The sequence below is a fragment of the Leiobunum rupestre genome, chromosome 4 (genome assembly GCF_980474605.1).
Source record: "Leiobunum rupestre chromosome 4, qqLeiRupe1.1.hap1, whole genome shotgun sequence".
In the NCBI taxonomy this organism is placed as follows: Eukaryota; Metazoa; Arthropoda; class Arachnida; order Opiliones; family Sclerosomatidae; genus Leiobunum; species Leiobunum rupestre.
The window spans coordinates 27,893,662-27,916,632 of NC_143387.1; the positions used below are offsets into that span (position 1 = coordinate 27,893,662).

A 22,971-nucleotide genomic window follows, 5' to 3' on the forward strand; every position below is an offset into this window, starting at 1 on the left:
TGCCGCCACGGTTGAACGATATAGTTTAAAAAGTCTCCATATTGAACGAAATTGGTCCCGCGCTAGCCAGATTTATTTGTACCTCTATTTATTCCCAACTCAATGGGAGACATCCTCTGTGCGGCGGACTTGTAAAACTTTCTGCTCCCGTTTCAGAGACGGGCACTCTGAAGACTTGGAGCTGTGGGCGCCTTGACAGTTGACACAATATGCCGTAGCTTCACACCTCGAGTGTGAGAGCCAGTCCAGATTGTGCTGCTTTGTGCAGCTGTGTTGAAAAAAACAATAGCAACAATTCCTTCCAGATGGCGTGCTAGTGGTTTGTGGAAATTACAGCAGCTGCTGAAACCGCATTGTATTTGGTATTAAGAAAAAGGTACAAAAAAAGAAAATGTGTAAAAAGACTTTTGAAAATTTAATTTCTAAAAATTTCATATTGAAAATCATATAGAAATTATACATTAACCAACCCTTAAGTATGTAGAATAGCATTAGGAATTCATCCCTAAACAAATGAATCTACAAACCTTGTTTCAGGATTTTAATCCTAGGTATGTTGCGGTGTTTTCCTTAATAAAATTAAGCCTTTGTATTGTATAATCATATGTTAAATGTTTACAGCAAATTTCTAGTGTATGTCTGCCTACTCATCTTCAGTTTTCTCTTTGGTTTACGACTCGATGGCGTTATAAAATGGAGTTATTGGGCCATATTTTGGCCATTGTGGGTTTGGAAATTTTTGGTAATCTTTGGTGCGATTGTGGGCAGCTATATTTGGTGGAAACATCCACAACATAGGTGAAAATTGAAGTTTTAATATGATTTTTTTTAACAAATAATTAATCTTGGTTTCTCATAGGCTTGAGGGAGAAGGCTATATTCAGTATAAAGCTATGTTGATTAGTTTGGCTTTACAACTTTTATTATTTATGTTTGAACTTTTAGTTTGTGACAAATTGGAAAATATACGTCACCTCTGGATTTTGGTTTTCATACCATTAATTTTTATTTCGGTTATATCAATATTGGTATGCATTTGGGCTGTTAAACATGATAGATCATTTGAGGTTAGTTTTTTCCATATTAATAACTTAGTTAACCCACTCTAACCAATTTTTTGTATTAGCTGGAATTGTTTTGCTCAGTAAATGTACTTCAGTTCATATTCCTCGCCTTACGATTAGATGATTTCATAAATTGGAGTTGGGTTGTGGTCTTCATTCCATTATGGATTATTATGTGTTTGGCCATAATAGGCGTACTGTATTCTATTATTTTTGCCAGTATTTTAATACGAACACCTGGTAAGTTTTATAAATATCTGGATGTTAATTTTTATCTGAACTAAATGTTATTCCAGAAGTGAGTCCGGAACAACGACGTACGAGTATGAATTCCGCAGTGTCTTACAGCATGATTGTAGTGCCTCTATTGGTATTTTTGGTATTGCTTTCTAATAAGCTCGACAGTGATCGTAGCCTGAGTTATGTAGCAACATCAATTCCTTTGTATTTTACATTCGTCGTATTAATCCTTTTGTCATTTGGATCAAAAGGAGGAAATCAGTGTAAGAATTTAACACTTTATTTGGGGAGTGGGAAATATGAAAGCGTACTTAAATCATGTAACAGCAGCCCTAAATCAGGAACCATCTAATTTTTGTTGAACTTTGGTCCCTTTTAGGGTGGTTTGGAATTCGAAAAGATTTTTGTCAGTTTCTGCTGGGTGTGTGTCCATTGCTGCAAGAATATGGGAACATTTCTTACAGCTTACATAGCGATGAAAATGAAATAATTGAAAGAACTAGTATCAACACATCTAGCGCAAACTTATCATCTCGTAAACCGGGGTTGCGAACAAACAAGAGAATTTCTGGTTCAGAACCTCGAGCCATTGTGCCTGCCATATGTATAGAAATGCCTGACTAAGTTTGGCTGAGAATTGTTGACTATTTTTTAGATCTGCTTTTTTGTAAATATTGTTGAAGGATTGTGTAAATGAGATATAAGCTTGAATTAAATTTATTTATGACCTTAAGTAATATTACAATATTGTTTCACCCTTAAATTAAACGTTTAACCATGTATTTCATTAAAATTCCACATAAGTCTTCAATATCAGACAGCGGAAAACGTGTTATTTTCACTACTTTGTGTCCCACTTTTAGTTGCAAAGAAGCGCTCTCAAAACCAGCAGCTACGACCAAAATTCCTGCAGCTATGAACATATAATCGCATTTGACTTTTTGAAATTCCACAGATGATTCTGGAGTTTGTGCTTTATGCATTGGTGTAGTAATGGATTCCAACTGAAAGTAATTGAATAGATTTTCTTGCATCTCAGCTCTATAATATTGACAAATAGATGGATAGAATGTCTATCCATTCATGTAGGAAGACCAAAGTTTAGGTTTTGTCAACACATTTTGTAATTATTGAGGAAGTGGTGTATGGACAACATATTTTTTAGGATAGTCAGATATAATTAAACTGCTTGTTTATCAATAATCTAAATCGATTTTAACCATAAACCTGACGTGAACTGTATTGTGGGATTTGCGCGTTAGTTTCGGTTTTTACCACCAGGTGGATTGATTTAGCCAGTTTGTCTAGTCATTAGCCTAACGTTAAAAACCCATTCGTTTCAAGCTTAGGGGGGCCTTGATAGTCTTATGCACCCATCATTGGTATTTTTCAAGTAAACGTGAGGAAACGATGTGTTTAATAAATAACCGGCAATGCTAATACCCAAGTCTGCTAGCTACTTTTAATGCCATTAATTCAGGTGGCTTAGATTGCGTAAGAGGGTGGTGGAAAAGCCCTGCATGCCACACTAGCCAACAGCTCCCTACACTTCCTATAGGCTTAGTGCGTAGTTTAAATTTTGGTTATAAGTATCGCCACCTACCGACCGAGTTTTAAATTAAATATTCTCTCTGCATAACAGATGAAAGTTCAACCGGAAAACTTAGAAATTCACATATTTCGTTTACGGATATTAAGGCAGATGTCGCTAAATTCCCTAAGCTCGAAGCCTATTACCGTTAACCCATGGACAAACTACATGGTTAACCTCAACAAGTTTTTATGGAAGTTTTTAAAGTAGAAATCGTCTGCCTAGTAGACGAAAATCCAGCAGTTAATGAGTTTCTCGCGTCGACCGCTATGTGGCTAATTATAGAGACTAAATCAAATACTAACGTCACGACAATCCTTTGACATTATTACAAGCTTATAAAGGTCTTCGAAAATCAGCTTTCTCTTCAAATAGAATAGTTTGATGCAGAAACTGGCGCTGTCATACAGTTCTCGCGGACTTATTTCCGTACTTTGGCGAGAAAGAACTTCTAAAAGAGTTTCAACGTATGACAAAGGAGTCAATATATTTATGCGATAGTTCAGCGCTTTCATAACTCGCACTTCCGAGGCCATTAAATTTGCCAAGCTGTAATAGTACCCCTGCTTCTCTAACCATTTTTGTATGACTGTTCCCGTAAGGTCCTGTAATAAATATGTTATGGTTCACACGCGTACGAGATTTTTGGCTTATTTGGTAAACGGTATTTACTTTGTTATGCGAAAACATTTTACTGGCCAGTTGAACCGATGTGCAAACTCTCAAAACTAATTGATCGGTTATTCGTTTTTCTACGTCATCCCAGTCATAGGCGAATCCCATTTTCCCGCAAACGTGGGATCGTAAATCCATCACGTGATTTAACACGAACCTATCAAATATCTCCACGGCCAAAAACTTAACTTCGTTTTCTTGTTTGAAATAAGAACCCAGTTTGAAAATGAATGCCACTGAAGTTGACTTGCAACAAGTTTCCTAAAAGTTTTTCAATTTGCATTGTCTTTGTTTTATTTTAAATAGCATGCATTATCCAGCTTTTACTTTAAACTCTATTTCGGTGTGCTGAAGTTTCGAATTATATTTAGCTATATAGTAGAAATAATCTTCAATCAAATTAATGGGCTTCATGTGAGCTGGTAGACAGACGCAAAAAATGGGTTCTTTGACTATTTTATCGGTTTCATTGTTGCGGCACTTGGTATTCTCCATTTTAACCGTATTTATACCTATTTATTGCAATGAAATAAATCGTTAAATAGTTAAAAATTGGAAAATAAAGTGTTAAATATAATTACCAAAGATTTGCGGTAGGGAATTTACTAATTATTACTGCTATGAGACTGGCGAAAAACGCGTTTCAAACGTGTCGCGTTAAAATTACGATAGGTACGCCCCCTAGATTTATTTTTAAACAGTCCACGATAAAGACAGGGAGGCACATTGTTTTTGGTGTAATTCTACCATTGTACAGTGTTCTTCGGGCTTTTTATTGTTTTTATTTTTGTTTTGTTTGTTTTTAAATTGCGTGCCAGGGGCCTTATTCTATCTCTCTCGTTATCGGTAAAAATGGCTCGTTACTCGTAAAATTTTACGAAAATCGTTAAGTTTATCGAAATCTGATTTTTAGCAATTCTATCTCTTAACGGTAACGAAAATCCGTTAGGCTTATTCGTTAAAGATAACGAGAGCTATTTTGGCTCGTAAACGGTTACGACTGTGCTCCCATTGGACGAAGGTATTTGGTGGTTTTTTAAAGGTTGAAGTTCACTAGGTTTTTTTTTTAATTTTACATCATTTTTGTGTGAAAATATAGATTATAATGGCGATACGTGGTGTCTTTAGGATGGAGTTTTTAAGGCAATTATTTGAAAATGAAAATAACAATGCATGGGACCAGGAATTCATACCACGAACTTGGAATGGTTATCCGGCCGTATTCCCTATGGTAAGATCTCGGGGACCGTTTTCAGTGACGTGTATGAGAAAAGAAAATCGCCCCCTCGCACGCGTCTCCCCTCTTTAGGAGTTTTTACCCCGCGCAACCTCCCGTTTTTACAACTGTAGTTTTTTGTTGTTCGACTCCCCGGCCATTTCGAAATTTAGGGTTTGAAACCCCACCATTGATAGCGACGGGTCAGCTCGCTCTCCCGACCTCTCCATGTGGAAGGATTAAGTCCGGCATTGTTAGCGCTGTCAAATTGGCAGCAGTTACAATGCCCTTGAGAACCGCGAAGTCCGAATGACGAGGTGACCGTCGCTACATGGAGAACGTATGAGAAAATACGTATGCCTTGACGTCAAAATGATGGAAAAAAAAACGGTCCCCTAGATAGAGACGCAAATCGGGCGAGATAACCATTCCAAGTTCGATGTATGAATTCCTGATGGGACTTAAGTGAATATACGCTCTAAAAGCTGTTCAGACTTCCAAGAATTTTGGTTTTAGAACTTTGTCAAACTTTGGAAAATCGCCTTTCTGGCTCTCTGTGTACTGCTGTTCCAGTTGATAGCAAAGTATACGAAAACATGTTTAATATTTTAAAGAATTTATTAATATACAGGGTGTTTCAGAAGTCAGTACAGTAATTTTGAGGTGTTATAGAGGTCGAGTAAAGATGTATGACTGTCTTTGTCGCGATCCTGTGCGCCGAATAGGAAAAGCGCTAGAGAGCGTTAAAGTTTGGCCTAAAGACGCCTAAATGTAAGCTTCCAACGAACACAAGAACTCAGATAGAAAGCCGGTTTTAAAGGGGTAGTAGGAAATTGTACTACCACAAGAAACTCAAATTTTCGAGTGCAAAAAACTTTTATTTTTTAAAGCAAATGCTCAAAATGTCGTCCTCCAGCTCCTAAACAAAGTCGGCAGCGATGAAGAAGGGATGAACGTACGGCCTGAAACACTCCAAGTGTGGTACGAATCTTTTCCGATGCTGCGTGTATTCTTGCGACCAAATCCACCTCCGTCTCCACTGGTGTCTCGTAGACAAGTTCCTTCATCCACCCCCCCAGGAAAAAGTCAAGTGGGTTTAAATCTGGTGATCTTGCAGGCCATCTCCCGGGATATTGCTCGTCGAGCAACGCTCGTACCCGCAAGGAAAAGTGAGCCGGAGCCCCATCATGCTGAAACCACATGTGTCTTACAATTGCTAACGGGACGTCTTCAAGAAGGTCAGGTAAGACGTCACGAAGGAAAACCATGTACGTCGTCCCATCTAGTCTTGGCGGCAACATGTACGGACCAATTAAAACATCTCCAACGATTCCAGCCCACAAATTTACGCTAAACTTTTCTTGAAATCCACGGGTAAATGTCGCATGTGGATTGACGTGGGCCCATTCATGCTGGTTGTGCGTGTTGAATATGCCCTCCCTGGAAAATGTGGCTTCGTCACTAAACAGTACAGATCTTGGAAAAACACGATCTTGGGCGGTTTGCTCGGAAAACCATCGTGCGAACTCCAGGCGCAATGGGAAATCGGTCGCTTTGAGATCTTGCACCTTTTGCCGGTGATAAGGGTGCAGTCCGTCATCGTGAAGAACACGCCAAACGGACGAATGATTGTACCCCAAGGAATGCGCGACAGCAAGTTTGCTGGTTGAAGGGTTTTTATGAAATGCCTGCAGGACATCCGCTTTCATCCGGGGATTGCGCATATCCCTTGGGCGGCCAAGGTCTTGATTGATTGCCTAAAGAAATATCCTAAATATCTCGTCTTCAAAATAAAGTTAACAGTAATTTCTTACCCGTGTTGCACCTGTCTCGCGCAGTCGCTGATGGACATTCGTGAAAGTTCTTGGATTTGGGATATTTCTGTTCGGGTACCTTTCACGGTAAAGTTGTTGAGCAACATTTGCATTACCATCCGCTCGTCCGTTCGTTAAATGAATGTCCGCAAGTTCTTCAGTGGTATATCGATAACGCTCCATGACGGGTAGTAATCTCAAACTGATGGAGAAAATACAGGACCAACAGGCCTTTAAATACCGTTTTTAATCGCAGCGAAACAAATGATTAGACCTGTTGCTAGGCGGTTTCCAAACAGGACTGGACATTTCTTCTAGCAACATGTCTACTCATTTGTTTCCCTTCGACTAAAAACGTTATTTCAAGGTCTGTTGGTCTATTTTCTCAATTGTCTCTGCAGGCCTTCCTTAACGAACCTTCGACCAGCACACGTGCTGTCGCGCATTCGTTGGGGTACAATCATTCGTCCGTTTGGCGTGTTCTTCATTGCTGCCGACTTTGTTTAGGAGCTGGAGGACGACATTTTGAGCATTTGCTTTAAAAAATAAGTTTTTTGTGGTAATACAATTTCCTACTACCCCTTTAAAACCGGCTTTCTATCTGAGTTCTTGTGTTCGTTGGAAGCTTACATTTAGGCGTTTTTAGGCCAAACTTTAACGCTCTCTAGCGGTTTTCGTATTCGGCGCAGAGGATCGCGACAAAGACAGTCATACATCTTTACTCGACCTCTATAACACCTCAAAGTTACTGTACTGACTTCTGAAACACCCTGTATTATTATTACCTAACTAGATATTGATTGCATTACGCTTTTACGCTGTGGGTTGCTATCAGGTTCCTATTATTGGGCAGGAGAAGAATGGGTTATGAAACAAATGATAAATTTGATAAATTTTAAATAATGTGAAAAAAGGCACCTTTGTAACACCATATTTCATTGGCTTATCAATCGGAACTACGTCATCACTCGTTACCAAAACGAATTCGGAAATAACGAGAAAAATTTAACGAGAGCTTAACGAAACTCGAGATAGAATACGTTTTTAACGAAAATTCGTTAAGCGCTCGTTAAAAGAAACTCGTTATATTTTACGAGTCTCGATTTTACGAAAAGATAGAATAAGCCCCCTGGTGTGAACGCCCCCGCTATATACACCAAAAACTTTTAAAACTTTTAAAACTTTATTCCGACCCCCGGCACATTAGTAAAGGTAGTCAATTCATACGACCAACAAATATTTCAGGGTGCACCCTGTCACTATGAATTCGTGAAAATGCCGTGGTTTGTTTCTGTTACCGCGAGGAAATATTTAAATTATAACCTGTTCAGTGCACTATACATTTTACCGGACACTTTGTTGTAGTTTGCAGGACTGAGGAATGCTTGACTACAGGAAGTTTCAGCATTCTAACAGTGTGTATTGCGAAGTGAAGCCGCCGAGAGAGAACATCTCATCCTCCACGAATAACTTTTTGTTTTGGTGTACTAAAAATAAGTGGCAACTACTCGCGCTTGCGTAGTTTACTTCAGATAAAAATAGAAATGTCCCGCGTATACATCTTATACTGTGTATATATTAAAAAAATGCGAAATAGGTTCATCTCTGTTTCTTCGAAGAGGATGTACGATCCGTGTTAAGAAAACCAGATACCGCAGTGCTCTCCAAAAGAGAGAGTTTATTGATGATTAAATGTTAGGAACAGAATGATAATTTTGTCGTAGGGATACACCCATTTTACTAAAGACGCTAATTATACGGTGGAAATTTCAACGTAAGTCTAATCGATTTGAGAATTGTTTTTAATATTTACCTAAGTCCATAAAAGAAGAAATTGTTTTAATTAGTCACACCTAAGCATGGCCACTTTATCTACGTTCCTACGAGGAAGTAAATCGAGTTTATCGAAATCATCCGCTCATTCGAGTCGCTCCAACGTATCCAATCTTTCGAATGTCTCAGCTGAATTAGCCGGAAGCTTAGGACAAGGCGGAAGTAAAGGGTACTTGTTAGCCTTACAAGACTCTCTATTGAACGAATGCTTGGAAATGACTAAACCATACGAGTGGGACCACGCCTGGGTACTTGAAGTGGGCTGCGGCAAGGGTGATTCCACTAAACAGTTAATCGAAAGGATACCCCAGGTATCGTTTATATCATAGGCTAAGGAGAGGGCGATAAATCGACTTAATAAATAATATAAAAAGAGATGGTAATCGTCAACAGGTATGGAGTGTTCTTGGTGTGGACTTAGACCCAGGCTCTGTCGACTTCGCTTTTAACAAATACGCTGATGAACTTTTGGACTTCGCCGAAGTCAACATCGAAGATTCGAAATCCTTTGACCTAAAATGGGGCGGGCGATTCAACTGGATTTTCTCGTCTCACGCTCTTTTGTGGGCGAGGGAACAGTCGGTGGCACTCCGAAATCTTATGTGGTGCCTCAGGCCCGGTGGAAAATGCTTCTTAGCCGTTCCAGCTACGAAACCGGCGGATCTCCACGCGGCCGCCTGTAAGGTCATTAATTCTTCTACCTGGAAGAAGTATTTTAAAGTACGTCCTGTTTTCCGAAGTCAAAGCATAGCCAAAAGTTTCTAATAACCCTCCTTCGTTGAAATGATGAAATCGACACTAACTGTCATGATCATAATTCCCATAAGTACAAAGTCAGATAAGATTAGCGACAAAATTATAATTATAATAATGTTTTTATCACAAATATGAAGTTTTAAATAACGAAAAAAGTTTGCTACGAATTGTAACCACGCAAGATTACAATGCGCAAAAATTGTACTTGTCCGCCCCAGTGGAACTTTGTTGTTTCTCGATTTGACTAACCGTTCATACTTCCCCGAGAAGGAGGCTATTATAAGCTTCTGACGTAGCCTATAATTTAAGAGTTCAACTATTTACAGGATATCCCTGACATTTTGTCTGATATGACAGATCAAAATTACAATAGATTGTGGTTTCATCATCCACACGCCGATAGGGTTTACTCCGCCCTCTTGGAACAAGTTGGCTACGAAGTTTTAAAGACGAAATTGGTGGAGTTTAAATACACTTTTTCATGCAATGAAGAATATAAAGGTATATTAGTAAGATTGTCTAATCATAACGACGGCTACAACATTAGTCTTTGTTACGTAGATTGCGTGGTGACATTAATGCAAAGAGCCGTGTCCCTGGTTCCCGAAACTAAAAGGTCAACTTTCGTCAAAGATTTGGTTAAAATGGCTAAGAAGAAAGCCCCGAAAAAATCTAAAGATGGTAAAATTACTTGGATTGTAAATTACGCCGTAGTCATCGCGCGTCGCCCCGAATTGTAATTAACACTTGATGTCCGTATATTCTTATTTATAAATGCTTGTTATACTTGAAAATCGTTTTCTTTTTCATTAATTAATCAATTAATTATTAATCTAAATAGTACTTTGGAAAAATTATTATTATTTAGATCATCCAGTAAAATTTGGTGATCACGCGTCCACGTCCTGTAGGGAACTTACCAAACTCGAATATCGAGTATGTGTAGCGCCCGGAGAAAATTTTACTAAAAATAAAATATTACTAAAAGGTCGTGAAACAGTTTTTGGTCCCGGTTCAAGTTGCCCCTTTTCCTACTTTTAGTACGCTTCTTGAAACTACAGTTAGAAGCTCACGACGGCTCCATAGAGATTGATCCACCTTCAAAATACGCGAGTATTATTAATCTCGCTCTCTACTAGCAAACCGCGCGGCTCCGGTTACGACCATTTGAGAGCTGCTCCTAGATAGAGCGAACTCCAATTCATATTTCATTTATTTTAGTATTTCTTCCTCGGAATCTTGCATCAATAGTAGTCAGAAGTAGAAAATACGAAATATTATGAATATTCAAATAAGAAGAGGTGTATGTTTTTTTCGCGAGCACCTAGATTCAATTGCTTCAGCGCTTTTTGTAGTGAAAACTTGGATAATTATTTTTAGTAACAAAACTCTGGCTTTGGTGGAGTATTAAATGAAGTATCTCAATCAGTGGCGGCGGAAGGAAAATATTTAGTGGGATACAAAAACAAAAATGCGGGGCAGCCCAAAACGCTCCGAGGAAATTACGATTTGTGTACTGGACTCACGTAACTCTGCAATAATTAGGCTTAGAAGGGCCAGGGATATATCAATCGAAAGGAAATATCATGCCCTCGGTTGCCCGTTATGTATTTTGGAGATCGGGGCCCACAAGTTGGTCATTTTAGTGATTTTTGGCGATATTCAACTTTAAATCTACATACTTGGTTTAAAATTATATTTTTAGTTTCTACTGACAGGAATCCATACCTCTACTTGGAAGGCTTATCCTGCCGTATCGCGTATGGTAAGATCTTTCTGACGGCTTTGGCCCCGCCTACGAGAGAAAACAATCCCCTTTGCGCACGCTCCCCTCTCACGTTGTTGATTGTTAAGTTAACATAGTGACGTCAAAAAAACCGTCTTCCACATCGATACGCAATCTGCCGCGATAAGCATTCCAAGTAGAAGTATGGATTCCTGGTACTGATCATTTCTGAACTAGGTTTTCGGTTTAATTTTAAGTGAGATTTCTGGCTAATTCGAGGCACCCCACAACCCGCGTACGCACTATTGTGATGCTTGAATTTCGTACCAATTGATACAGGTGCCATCTAATTCCAAAAAATATTCGGCTTGAGTGAAAAATAATTAACGCGTTCAACGCGTTCGCTACCTTATTTCTAAGACCAGGTAACTCGAAAAATTTGATTTCGATAAAATTCCTCTTGTGTTTATTAAGTTATTGTACGAGATGATTGATAATTTGTTGAAATTTAAATTAAATATTTAAAATATATTTAATACATCGGGGTGATTGAGTATACTTAAATATCCGCGACATCTTTTTGCCAAAAACGCTGATGACTTTGGTTATTTGTTGGATTTTCTAAATTTGTATGGCATATTTGTTTGTAATTTTCAATAGAGTAGTGTTTAGCAAATAGCAAGTCTAATTCAGTATTTAATTAAATCACTATATAATTATATTATGTATATCAGAAATTTTGGAAAATTACAGACCAAAATTTACCCCCGCCTAAAATCTAGGATTTCAATTTCAAAAAGGGGCTACGTGCCTTTATTCCTCGTTTTCCACGTTGCATTGCTTAAAGGTCCACACCTCAGTTTGAAAAAACTAAATCTAAATACGTATTTGGATAATTTCGCATTCCGCCTGTCAACATTCGGGATTGTTTTAATCTGGGTATTTAAATTCAACTTCATATTATTTAAGAGAGCTATCTATATTAAAAATTATCCACTACTAAGGTGTACTGAATATTAGTTCAATTTAAGAAACAGCGCCTTTTCCAACAGTCTTTAAGAGTTACAATCTTTCACAATCGTTTCTTTGATTCATAAAGTTTATGATTTATCCAATATTTGCTTAATTTTTTATTTTGCTTACAAAAATATCACTTTATTTGTATTGGTATTGCATAGGTCCTTCGTTTAGTTACACTTTATTAGTACTATTGTTTGGCATAATAGCTGTTTGTTTTGGACTATAGTGAGTAGATCCCGGATTGTTAGATTTTTCGGAAAATGAAGTTAATTAGAGTTTCGGATGAAGTACTATGTAGCGAATAGAAGTTATTTAATCTTTAGAAAATATTGTTTTATTTAAAAATTAACCTAGAATTGCCCCTGAAATACTTTTTTTATATTTATTAGCGATTGTGACGTGTGGGACAATTCAGTCCGCTCCTCCATCTGATGTATGTGTAAAGGCCCCGCCGACGGGGGGATACTTGCAGGGCCGGATTTAGACTTTATGGGGCCCTGGCCCTAGTTAATTTTGGGGTCCCCTTTCAATTGCAAGCGAAGCGAGCTAGGCGCTTCCTCAATTTATAATTGAGAAATGGAATCAAAATTCATTTTGCTTAAAGATTTAGTATGTCGTCAGAGAATGTGACAATCAAACGTTTTTGGTTCATACGGGTGGACGCATTTACTAAAATTACTCCGGAAAATATTTTGTGAAAAGCAAATGATTAAAGTTTTACACTTTTATTTTTTTCGAACCCTCTTGGTGCCCTAGGCCCAGGCCTATTCGGCCTATTGGTTAATCCGGCCCTGGATACTTGCGGATAGGGACGGAACACCCGTGGCATACGTATTCCGACCATCTATTTGGGGATTGGTGATCGTCCTCACACGGCAATCCACATTATCCGCCTCCCAGACGCTTGGGATTACAGAACTACGACACTAGTCCCGGCACAACCCCCGAAATACTGATCCCAAAAACATCGTAAATCCCATGCGGGAATCACTCTCCCAGGCTTTCGGTCGGGAAGATGACGTCACACGTAAAATTTACTGAGAGCAGTTTCGGATAAATGAAATTCTTTCTGAAAAATGTTTTTTCAATCGCGTCGGAAAACGGCAGTTTTTTTAGAGCCAATGATATAACTAGCTGATTTGATTGTTTTAGGGTGAACACGCTTATTCTTCGAGCATGAGCGGGATTGTGAGTAACGCTAAAATAATATCAACATATCCCTAATTATAACTAAATACATTCTTGGCTTAAAAGAAGCTGGGGATTGTTAGGCGCTTGTTACGTTGAAAACAATTGAAAACCAACAGCAGTTAATTTTTCGATTTAGGGAATATAACCTCGGGTATTTGATGTGGAACACCAACGTTTGCAGCTCTGGCCGCTCTTGCCTTTGGCTTTAAAAATGTTTGGCGCCACTGTACATGGTAATTTGAAAAATTGAAGGGGTCTTCCATAAAGATTGCTTTGCAGGTTATATTCCCTAGCTTCTGTTAATCCTGGTGGCAGAAATTTTAAATTTGTTCATACACCATAAATAAGAAAGTTCACATTACCTTTAATAGTAATTGTCCTTTCTATAAATTCCGAAATAAATCGGTCAATTATTTTATCGCTGCCACTGACCAATTGGAAAACAACTATCTGCTGAAGCTCGAAAGTAATTTAGCAACACAAAGTATAACAAATTTCGGTTGGTCTCCGAGTGTAACGCCCTCCTCTCATGAAAATGTTTGCATAAATTAAACTTCCCCCGTCTCCCGAAATTAAAATCTTAGTGGTACAAAAAAAAGATGAGTTATTGTCAAGTCCTTATGGCTTTGCGCAAAGTGGCACTAACGGCCGTAACGACATCTTGAAATCCGGAGTGCACCGCACAGAGGGCGCCAACAAGTGTAGCCAGTAGAGTGCCCGAGTTGAAAGCGCACGCAGAAGACAAGCCAGTTCCGCACGATTTGCGGGGAAAACGAAAAGAACGTAACCACACCGAGAACAGGAATCCGTCGAACCCAAGTGAAATCTATGAAGAGGCGTGAATTTGCGATACATAATGACTTGAGAGCTAGGAACAGGCTTCCCTTCCATCTTTAGGGCTGGTGAGATGATGGTGGCCGACGGGGGGGTCCATGGTGGGCTCGCCGCAGTGATGAGGTGGCGACTAGTAACGTGGAAGAGGCAATTAAGATTGCGGGCCTGAACCGCCGCGCAAGTGTGATTAGATCCATATAGTCTCTCATGTCGCTTTAGGGCGAAATTGTCGCTTCGACCTCCATTCAACTAATAGGAGAAGGTGGTGGAGTCCCAAGGATCACTCGAAGGGCTGCATGTGCATGTGGAAATGTATCCAGTTTCTTGAGGGAACAAGCTGTCGCCGACGTGGAAAGGGGACTAGAGTAATCTAGTCTGGAGTGTGGGTATACAGAAGCCGCAGAACCTTACGACCTGCACCCCATTGGGTACCCGAAACCACCCGCAGGAGGTTTAATCTTTTCATCAAAGAGGAGGAAAGGTCCTCGATATGGGGAAACCAAGAAAGACGGTCTCCAAAAATCCACCTAGGTACCTGTAGGTGAACACCTTAATTTAGTGAGTGGCTTACGTCCCAGTGTGAGAGTGAGGGCCGTTGGAAAGTCGGTGTATCAAGAGAATGTCATGAAATTGCGCTTGAGAGGGGGAAAATGTAGTCCCCAATTTTCGGCGTAGTCGGTGATCCTGTCCAGAGCGACTTGCATAGTCCTAAAAATACTCCCCAGCAGGGCCGTAGCCAGGCTATAGATGTAGACCAGGCGAACCGTAAATTAAGAGGGCGAGTAGTATTCAGTGCCGTCTTTATAGATTTTGTTCGAGGAACGCCGGGTCGGGCGAAAAAAATCCCAGTACGGGATGGAGGAATCCCATCCAGCATGACACTGAATAGGATGGGGCTAAAGGCGCTGCCCTGATGGAATCCTCTTCGGAGTGGGAAAATGGCCGTTGACGCGAGAAGTGCGATCTGCCAAAATGTTTTCCACCCACCGCAGCAACAGGTTGCCCTCCAGGTCAAAATTTTGGAGTTTGTAGCGGAGCACGCGATGGTGGACACTCCCGAATGCGTCTTTGAGATTCAGGAACAACGCTAGGCAATGCTTATTGGAGGCCAGAGCGCAGTTGGCTGCAGAAGCGAAACCTTTTCGGAACCCCAATTGTTCCGGAGCAGTAGTGCATGCACGATTTTTAAAAACCTTGGTTCCGGAGGGAGCAACGGAGCACCTTGTTGAAGTCTAGATACCAGACTAACCGACCAAGTACCAATATTTCGTTGATTTTTTTCCAGATTTGGGAGAAGAGCGATGTCCCTGTAGAAAAATGAAATTAAAAAAAATTCAATAGATGTCGCTTCACGTTATTATAACAATTGTCATTTTCTAGCGTGATTTCTGATGATGGGGAAGAATCTGGCTTTTCTCATGTGGGCATTAGATTGATAGAAGTAAACATATTTATCGGCTCTACTTTCTTAAGTTAATGAGTTTACTAGTTCCGGGCGTAGATAATTATGAATACGGATAAATTATCAGTGATTTGTTTGTCCTCCAGTCTAAAACAAGTAAGCCTTGGTTAAAATTTTATTTAAAAATTCATGTTTCCCTAAATTTCCCATATGGAATTGAGATAACAGGCGGGATGATGGGGTAATATTTTACGTTCATGTTAACGATCATAAAATATGTTTCATATAGAAACTTATAGATTTTACACCAAATGAAGATACAGATTTCAAAGATTCAGGTGTAGTGGTTGGGTGGCACAGTGATGGAGAAGCAGCGTGCATTGGTTGTGTTTATGAGACAAGTCAAATCCCCACGGGCTTGTCTCCGATTGGAGCTTTTTGTTACGTTAGTAATAGCAATACCACTGATAAGGAAGCGATTGAACTCTGCGATTCCATTCTAAAATCACAGTGGGAGGTAGTTTCTAATTATTCCAAAATCATAAACATAGTTTTCAAAACCAAATTCTTACAGAAATCGAGTGATAAACTTTTAGCAGTTGTGCTAATTGTTCGAGGAGATAAAGAAAATGCTTCTGTAAATGCCGTAACTTATTCCGTTGATTATGGTGTTATATATAACCCAGCCATTGAAGTTAGAGATGACAATGATATAGTCTCATGTTGTGTAATTCTCAGAGCCAAGGGTTTTATTCCATTAACATTTGAAGCATCACCAAATCATGGTAATTAAGACATTTCATATAAAGTAACATTGAAGGAAATAAAACAATTTTTTTTTCAAATTTAGATGATTTTCAAACAAACTTAGACAATGCTATTGAGAAATTAAAGCATTTTGCAAACCAGGGGAAAATCTCATTTCGTCTGAAAAACTCCAACCGTTTATTAATCAAAGATTACGAAAGTAGTAGTGTAGTTAGTGACCTTGCAAAATTTAGCGAGTTGGAAAATGATGATCAAAGATCAAAATCAAAACGAAAAAAACTTGAATTGAAAGATAGAGTAAATGGCAAATTAATGAGATATGTACTTAATTTATTATTGATAAATGAAATATTCGATAGGATTCTGTGAATTTTGATTTAGTTATGAAAGCTACGAACATTTCTTTAGAAGAAAGTGAAAATCATGCCCCAATCATAGATTATCAAAGAAGTATGTATTTTGATTTATAAAACAAAATTTAGTGGGCATCAAAATTAAAAATTTTTTACAGATAACTTTACAAGCATTAAGATTCCAATGGAAATTGATGCCATTGGCTTAGCCAGATTTGACGATCCTGTAAGCACAGCTTACCAAGTGCTCTTAGATGCATTCTTATTGCAGATAATTGCAATAGCCAACACATTAATAACATTTAAAAAGGTTTAGTTTCATTTAATATCAAACAATTTTTCACTTTGTCATAATTTTCAATTTAATGATCTAGGGTCTTAAAATACTCTCTTGCGAAACGTTTCACTTTTGGCCAGAAGAATGTGCCCATCCTGTAACAGTAATTTATCCTTTGGACTTAAATGACAAAGATTTAAGTAATTGTTTTTGTCTATGGATTGAAATTTTCCAAAATTACTGTTAACATATAGTTATAATGTATATTTAATCTAGTAAAATATCGCAAATCGCTTCACAATAACCTAATGCTGCCAACTAATAGGCCATTGCTAAGAAAGCTTAACAAATTTGAATTTAGAAATGATATGCCAAAGAATGGATATTTACGAAACACTCATGTTGGGTTATCAACGTGCAATGGTTATTATTTTTTGTTAAAAAAATGATTATTATATTGTGCTAACGATATATTTTCTAATAGAACCTAATAGTCACGTTGCAGTTGTAACTGGTACTTATACATATCACCACTACATGCAAGACAGAATTGACGATAATGGTTGGGGTTGCGCTTATCGTTCACTTCAAACTATAGTTTCTTGGTACAGACATCAAGGCTATACTGACAAACACGTTCCATCTCACAAAGAAATACAACAGGTTAATTATTTAAGTTATTCTTAAAATAAGTTTAATTTCTAAAAATATTTTCTTATTCAGACATTAGTTGATCTGGGAGATAAACCTAAAACATTTGTCGGATCTAGGCAGTGGATAGGATCTCAAGAAGTTAATTTTGTTCTAAGCGAATGGATTGGGGTTAGTTGAAAAACAGATTTTATCTTGAAATTGAAATTGAAACTAAATTCTTTACAGGTGACATCAAAAATTATGTTTGTTAGCTCTGGTGCAGAGCTAGCATCCAAGGGCCGTGAACTATTAAACCACTTTCAGACACAAGGAACTCCAATTATGATTGGTAAATTAATATAGTCATACGCATGAAGAGTATATTAATTATTAATGTTTTGTTTACAGGAGGCGGGGTTCTAGCTCATACGATATTAGGTGTAGAATATAATGAATTGAATGGAAACATTAGATTTCTGATATTGGACCCGCATTATACCGGTGCTGAAGATTTAACTGTTATTCAAAATAAGGTACTTAATTTACTTATGTCAAAAAGCCAGTATTTTTTCTTTTTAATGAAAACGTTTTTCTTATTAGGGATGGTGTGGATGGAAAAACAGTGATTTTTGGGACAAAACTGCCTTTTACAACTTGTGTTTGCCTCAGAGACTAAATGAGTTTTAAATTAGGGTATGAAAATTGTCGCAGCTGAGAAGAAAAAAATATTTTTATCATATTGCAACGATAAATAATTCCCTTTCCTTCAATGGAATTTATTTTTAATATAAAGATAAAAATGGTATACTGGTGTGTTGCAATTTGTTTAATCTTTTCCTTTACCTTTTTATATGAGAAAGTTTATTGAATAAATTAATGTAACTAATTTATCATTTTCTTTGGAATTTAACTAATTATTTTAAAGGGATGTGCAACCGTAGTGGATAATGTGATTCCGTTGGTTATATATTTCCCACTGGTACTTTACAGTGCTATAAAGAGGCAGCGTTACCAGTTCCGGAAACTCAAATTACCGTACCAGAGTAAAAAAAATATCAATCTCAGAAAATATTATCGTTTGCCTGAAAACTGGCGGTAGATTTGCATTGTGTGTGAATTAGTGCCGTTAACCTTGTGAAATCCAAATTTTTATAACACTAAGTTCGACTGATTAAAAACTTATGTTTAAAAGTTGCAGTTTTAACTGGTTTTCAGCCAATTAAAAAATTATCGTCCATTATAGTACACACAAGCTGAATTATTGAAAAATACGTACTATATAGTACGCCATAGAAAATATCGTACGTAACTAAAATTAGCTCGAAATTATTGAAGTGTACTATAATTATTGTACGTCTGGCAACGCTGTCTAAGAGAGGCTGCATATCCCTCTTTAAGATCTCTAGTATCATAGTCTGAGGAGGGGTAGGTGAACACTTAACAATCGTAGAGTCGAGTATTCTACCGATTAGCTCCACCTTTTCCTACATGTTATTAACAGGGTTGGATATAAGGATATATTTTTTAGTAGTTAGCCTGACCTCCTATCTTAATTTATTTTAGTAGTCACGGACTAGGGGGGGGGGGGAGATAAAAACCAGGACAGCCTAAATATTGCTTTACCCGTCAGAATTAAATTAGGAGTTTATTATCACTTGAGTTAAGTAACCTTAATCAATCAGATTTTTTTTAATAACATGGGAATGATGAATTTATGATACGCCCTTTATATAAATATTTGGGTAAATTTTCACTAATCAAATTGACTAGTGAGCCCCCAAATTTCGATTAATTTTAGTAGTCAAATGCCGTGATTAGTGCCTTATGTCTAGCCCTGTTTGTTAAGCCCATAGAAATCTCATAGGTAACTAGAATGCTGCCGCCTACGGCCGAGCTTGACGCCAGTTGGCCTTGAACCTTCAGCCAATGAGAGGCCGTAGAGTGGTTCCGCCAAGGAGGATAATAATCCTCCTTGGATCCGCTACTATAGCGGGAGATAGGTGACGTCATTCTCTCTGGTGACATTAAATTCTTGGCAGAACCACTCTTTGAGCTCTGATTGGCTGAGATCTGGCTATCGTCTGCCACGGCATTTGGCCCATTTGCCAGTTACACGGCAGCATTCTAGTTACCTATGAGATTTCTATGGTTAAGCCATAACGTTTTGGAGCCACGCCCACTTCCGGTATGCTCTTCTCGAATACGATACTACAGCGCATGTACTATTTTTGAAAACACGTTTTTGTAATCATAGAGGAATCCGTAAAAAGTGGTGTAATGTAACAGAACTTTTCCACCCCATTAGCCTTTTTACTCAAAGTAATTATTTATGTGGTCAGCTAGGAGCAACAAACACAGTGCCCCAGAGAAGGAGAACGCACTCCGTCAAAAGTCGTGCTTTTTCTTGTGTACATTTTTCATTGGTTAAACGCTTAAGCACCTGCTGCCGTCGGAAGAGGAAAATTCGGAAATTGTTTTCCCCCTTTCCGTAAAACGTTCAGCGTAAAGGTTCGTCCAATGACATTTGTACACAACACTGAGTTAGCGTGTTTAAAGACTGCGGTCTACTTGTTTTTCTTGCACATAGGTGGTAAAGTTGATACATGCTAAAGTAACATTTAAAATTGGCTTATTTTATAGGCCAACGATTACGTCTACCATTATTTATGCAAAGACTTTTTAACATTTTTCTTCATGGGGTAAAGTTGAGAACTTGAGACATGGAGTGTGTAAAAATTACACAGGCCTTGGTTAAACATTGGCAGGTAATGTTTTTTCTTATTTTCTATCTCTATGATTTTAAACAATAAAAAACCTTTTATGATATATCAGATATTAAGGGTGGTTTCTTCTTGACTACTTTATGTTTCAAAATTAAAAGTGCAGATTTTTTCCAAATTACTAGTGTAACAGAAATAATGCTAGGCCTTCAATATTTTATAACAATAATATTAAGGTACTGTAAATATTATACAGGAATTATGCAAGGTTTTTATGTAAATTTTACATCAAACGTATTTTTATTTACCCACGTTATTATGATACATTTGAAAAAAATCAATTTTTTCACATTGAAAAAGAATATAATCACAAAATAATTGTGGCTACTTTTAAAAGTGTATCAAATTTCTTAGTCTTTTTCAAAGCTAGTTGTTAGTTACGTATTTTAATTACTTAAAAACCATTTTTAGTTTAACTTAAATCTCATTCAACAGTTGTGGCTATAGCACACGAAATTGTTTTTATGCACACTCGCTATTTCTTTATTAGGTGATTTAACAAACCTTAAGATCTATAAAATAATGCGACTACAGAGCTAAATTAATAGTGATAAATCCATGATTAAAAATCACTTAAATTACAAGATATACAAAACCTCATCCAATTAGAAAATTCATTTTCAAAATTATGCGTTTTAATTAGGCTGTAATAATTTACCATGAATTTCAGGTATTTTAAATTACTATGGATAACGCCATTAGAATGGTGTTTACGTAAATAATTTGACTTATTAACTAGAATATTAATCTAGGAGAGGAAAATAGTTGATTCAAAGAATTTAAATTTATTCAAACAAAATATACAGTACGCCAATATCTTCCTCCAATTAGGAAGATATCACTTCGCTTAATTCAACTTAATTTAAATTAAGTCAGAAGTTAAACTTAAAACAAACTAAGAAACTTTTTCTTTGAACCAACTGATAAATATTTTTAAAATCTTTATGAAAGAAAAAGCTTTTAAGAGGGGAAGGACAATGAAAATTTTGGGTGAGAAAGAAGGGATAAATTTTGTAACAGCACTGTAACCGGCTTATGTAGGGACAAAAAGTATAGTTATTTTTTGTTTAATGTTCGTATTTTACAAGCGATAAGAGTTTATATCTCCACGCACATGATCCTTAAGATTCTTTCTTTGTTTCTTTTTCTTCTTCGTCATTGAAATTCAGCCAACTTTGTTCTACTATAGCTGCTACGCGTTTTTCATATTCTCGCCTATTTTCTTGATAGAGTTGCGCTGCCAAGCTATTCGCTGGACTGTTAGGGTTAGGTTCATCTAAGAGGGACTGAAAAGGAAAAAAAAATTATAAACTGATTAAGTTTAAATAAAAAACACCAAATACCTGTATAGAGGTTAATATAGCTGATACATCATAAGTTGGACTCCAGCGATTTTGTAAAATATCAAGACAGATACTTCCATCTGCGTAAACTGAAATATACAAATGATGTTTAACGAGTTTTACCATAGAATTAATATTAAGTACTATACCATTGGGGTGAAACATCTTTGAAACAAACCTAACCGTAGGTGGTTTGTTAGGGTATTCTTCTGTAAATTCTAATGTTAATTTAAATGTTCCATCTTCAAATGGCGTGTCATGAGGGCTAGAGAATACAGCTATTAGTCACATCCATGCAATTGTTTACACCACGGTTTAAGACTTACCCAAAAATGACTGCATTCCAGATCATTATATTATTATCAGTAGGTGCACCACTAACTCCTGCTGGTGGATCCTCTTGCAATCTTCAAGAAAGATTCAAATTATTATCAAAACTAAAATTTTTGCTTTATGACTATGTTCTATTATTATTTGATACATCATAATGTATAGCATTTTAATTATGGATCACCAAACTAGAAATAAAATTAATTCATATTTCAAGGTTACATCTATTTTTGTAAACATATTTACAAATAGAAGTTTTAAACCCCTCCCAAGAAGTTATTTTAAAATGTCAAAACTGAAAGGGATTGGGAAATTTTCTGATTATATGCCCTGTGATTTTATTGATCTGATAGGAGTGTAATTTCCAAAAACATTGGATTAGTTTTCATTGAAACCAAATTTCTTAAAGACAAAACCAAGGCTCAATTTTATTTCCTTCTTTCCCTGGCTCCATTTCTAAGCCTTATTCTGGAATTTCAGTTCACGTTCACCCCAAAGTTAAACTAAAATTAATGGTTATTTATTACCTTTTAAAATCTCTCATTAGACGTCTTCTAGCAGGAGTGGACATTCTTAAAAATTTTAATGAAAGATACGTAAACAATAGATTCTACGGAAAATAGAAAAATTCGAGTTAAACGTTGACGCTGATAAAATAAATGAACGAATAATAATTTTTTTCCTCTCGCTCGTGTCTGTGTTCAGTGTTCGTCGATGACGTAGGCCGTTTCGGAAAAGGCTATTGGTGACGTTCATATTATTACGTAAGCCAAGGATTATTGATATTAATTTTAAACCACAGCCTTCACGCAGTTATATCAAAAGTAAATAAACCAAGTTTTTCATGAAACGTAAAAATTAAAAAATTTTTCTTAAAAGGACGATATGGAAATGTCATTATACCAAAATTTGCCAAGTCACTGTGCTGGCTAACAGTAGACTGTATTGTAAAGACTGGAGTGCATAGTGATTTTCAGGCACCCTTGTCTTTCATCTTAATTCATGTCAAAAATACATTTTGGGTAACTGGGGCACACAATTGAGAAAATTTCATTACCTAGGGAGAGGTTGTCCAGCATGGGTTCCCCTACTAGCTAGAAACGTATTTTCTAGAAAAAAAGTTTT

General features: G+C 37.2%; 6 protein-coding genes across 6 annotated transcripts; 3 read left to right on the forward strand and 3 right to left on the reverse strand.

Moving 5' to 3' along the window:
* Nucleotides 1-342: 342 nt before the first annotated feature.
* On the forward strand, nucleotides 343-2,037 carry LOC149947368 (transmembrane protein 185A). Its single transcript, XM_090171621.1, has 6 exons — nucleotides 343-551; nucleotides 622-798; nucleotides 860-1,067; nucleotides 1,127-1,304; nucleotides 1,361-1,567; nucleotides 1,684-2,037. The coding sequence occupies exons 1-6, from the start codon at nucleotides 514-516 to the stop codon at nucleotides 1,926-1,928; spliced, it is 1,053 nt and encodes a 350-aa protein (XP_090027747.1). The 5' UTR covers nucleotides 343-513; the 3' UTR covers nucleotides 1,929-2,037.
* LOC149947369 (cyclin N-terminal domain-containing protein 1-like) lies at nucleotides 2,018-4,222 on the reverse strand. Its single transcript, XM_090171622.1, has 5 exons — nucleotides 4,152-4,222; nucleotides 3,898-4,082; nucleotides 3,568-3,831; nucleotides 3,201-3,500; nucleotides 2,018-2,308 (listed from the first exon to the last, which is right to left on the reverse strand). The coding sequence occupies exons 2-5, from the start codon at nucleotides 4,063-4,065 to the stop codon at nucleotides 2,063-2,065; spliced, it is 978 nt and encodes a 325-aa protein (XP_090027748.1). The 5' UTR covers nucleotides 4,066-4,082; nucleotides 4,152-4,222; the 3' UTR covers nucleotides 2,018-2,062.
* Nucleotides 4,223-5,644: 1,422 nt separating this feature from the next.
* LOC149947370 (uncharacterized) lies at nucleotides 5,645-6,814 on the reverse strand. Its single transcript, XM_090171620.1, has 2 exons — nucleotides 6,601-6,814; nucleotides 5,645-6,543 (listed from the first exon to the last, which is right to left on the reverse strand). The coding sequence occupies exons 1-2, from the start codon at nucleotides 6,781-6,783 to the stop codon at nucleotides 5,671-5,673; spliced, it is 1,056 nt and encodes a 351-aa protein (XP_090027746.1). The 5' UTR covers nucleotides 6,784-6,814; the 3' UTR covers nucleotides 5,645-5,670.
* A 1,367-nt stretch (nucleotides 6,815-8,181) lies between these two features.
* Nucleotides 8,182-10,182, forward strand: LOC149947371 (uncharacterized). Its single transcript, XM_090171624.1, has 5 exons — nucleotides 8,182-8,374; nucleotides 8,448-8,744; nucleotides 8,827-9,153; nucleotides 9,516-9,690; nucleotides 9,751-10,182. Exons 2-5 carry the CDS (start codon nucleotides 8,460-8,462, stop codon nucleotides 9,927-9,929), a joined length of 966 nt encoding a protein of 321 aa, XP_090027750.1. The 5' UTR covers nucleotides 8,182-8,374; nucleotides 8,448-8,459; the 3' UTR covers nucleotides 9,930-10,182.
* A 5,148-nt stretch (nucleotides 10,183-15,330) lies between these two features.
* Nucleotides 15,331-18,278, forward strand: Ufsp2 (UFM1 specific peptidase 2). The gene is made up of 13 exons (XM_090172751.1): nucleotides 15,331-15,518; nucleotides 15,652-15,879; nucleotides 15,937-16,147; nucleotides 16,213-16,427; nucleotides 16,490-16,580; nucleotides 16,642-16,793; nucleotides 16,858-16,960; nucleotides 17,037-17,183; nucleotides 17,245-17,423; nucleotides 17,484-17,582; nucleotides 17,640-17,742; nucleotides 17,802-17,926; nucleotides 17,994-18,278. Exons 1-13 carry the CDS (start codon nucleotides 15,468-15,470, stop codon nucleotides 18,078-18,080), a joined length of 1,791 nt encoding a protein of 596 aa, XP_090028877.1. The 5' UTR covers nucleotides 15,331-15,467; the 3' UTR covers nucleotides 18,081-18,278.
* A 2,664-nt stretch (nucleotides 18,279-20,942) lies between these two features.
* On the reverse strand, nucleotides 20,943-22,543 carry Ubc6 (ubiquitin conjugating enzyme 6). Its single transcript, XM_090171366.1, has 5 exons — nucleotides 22,374-22,543; nucleotides 21,843-21,923; nucleotides 21,666-21,781; nucleotides 21,517-21,605; nucleotides 20,943-21,459 (listed from the first exon to the last, which is right to left on the reverse strand). Exons 1-5 carry the CDS (start codon nucleotides 22,415-22,417, stop codon nucleotides 21,295-21,297), a joined length of 495 nt encoding a protein of 164 aa, XP_090027492.1. The 5' UTR covers nucleotides 22,418-22,543; the 3' UTR covers nucleotides 20,943-21,294.
* Between the last annotated feature and the right edge of the window lie 428 nt (nucleotides 22,544-22,971).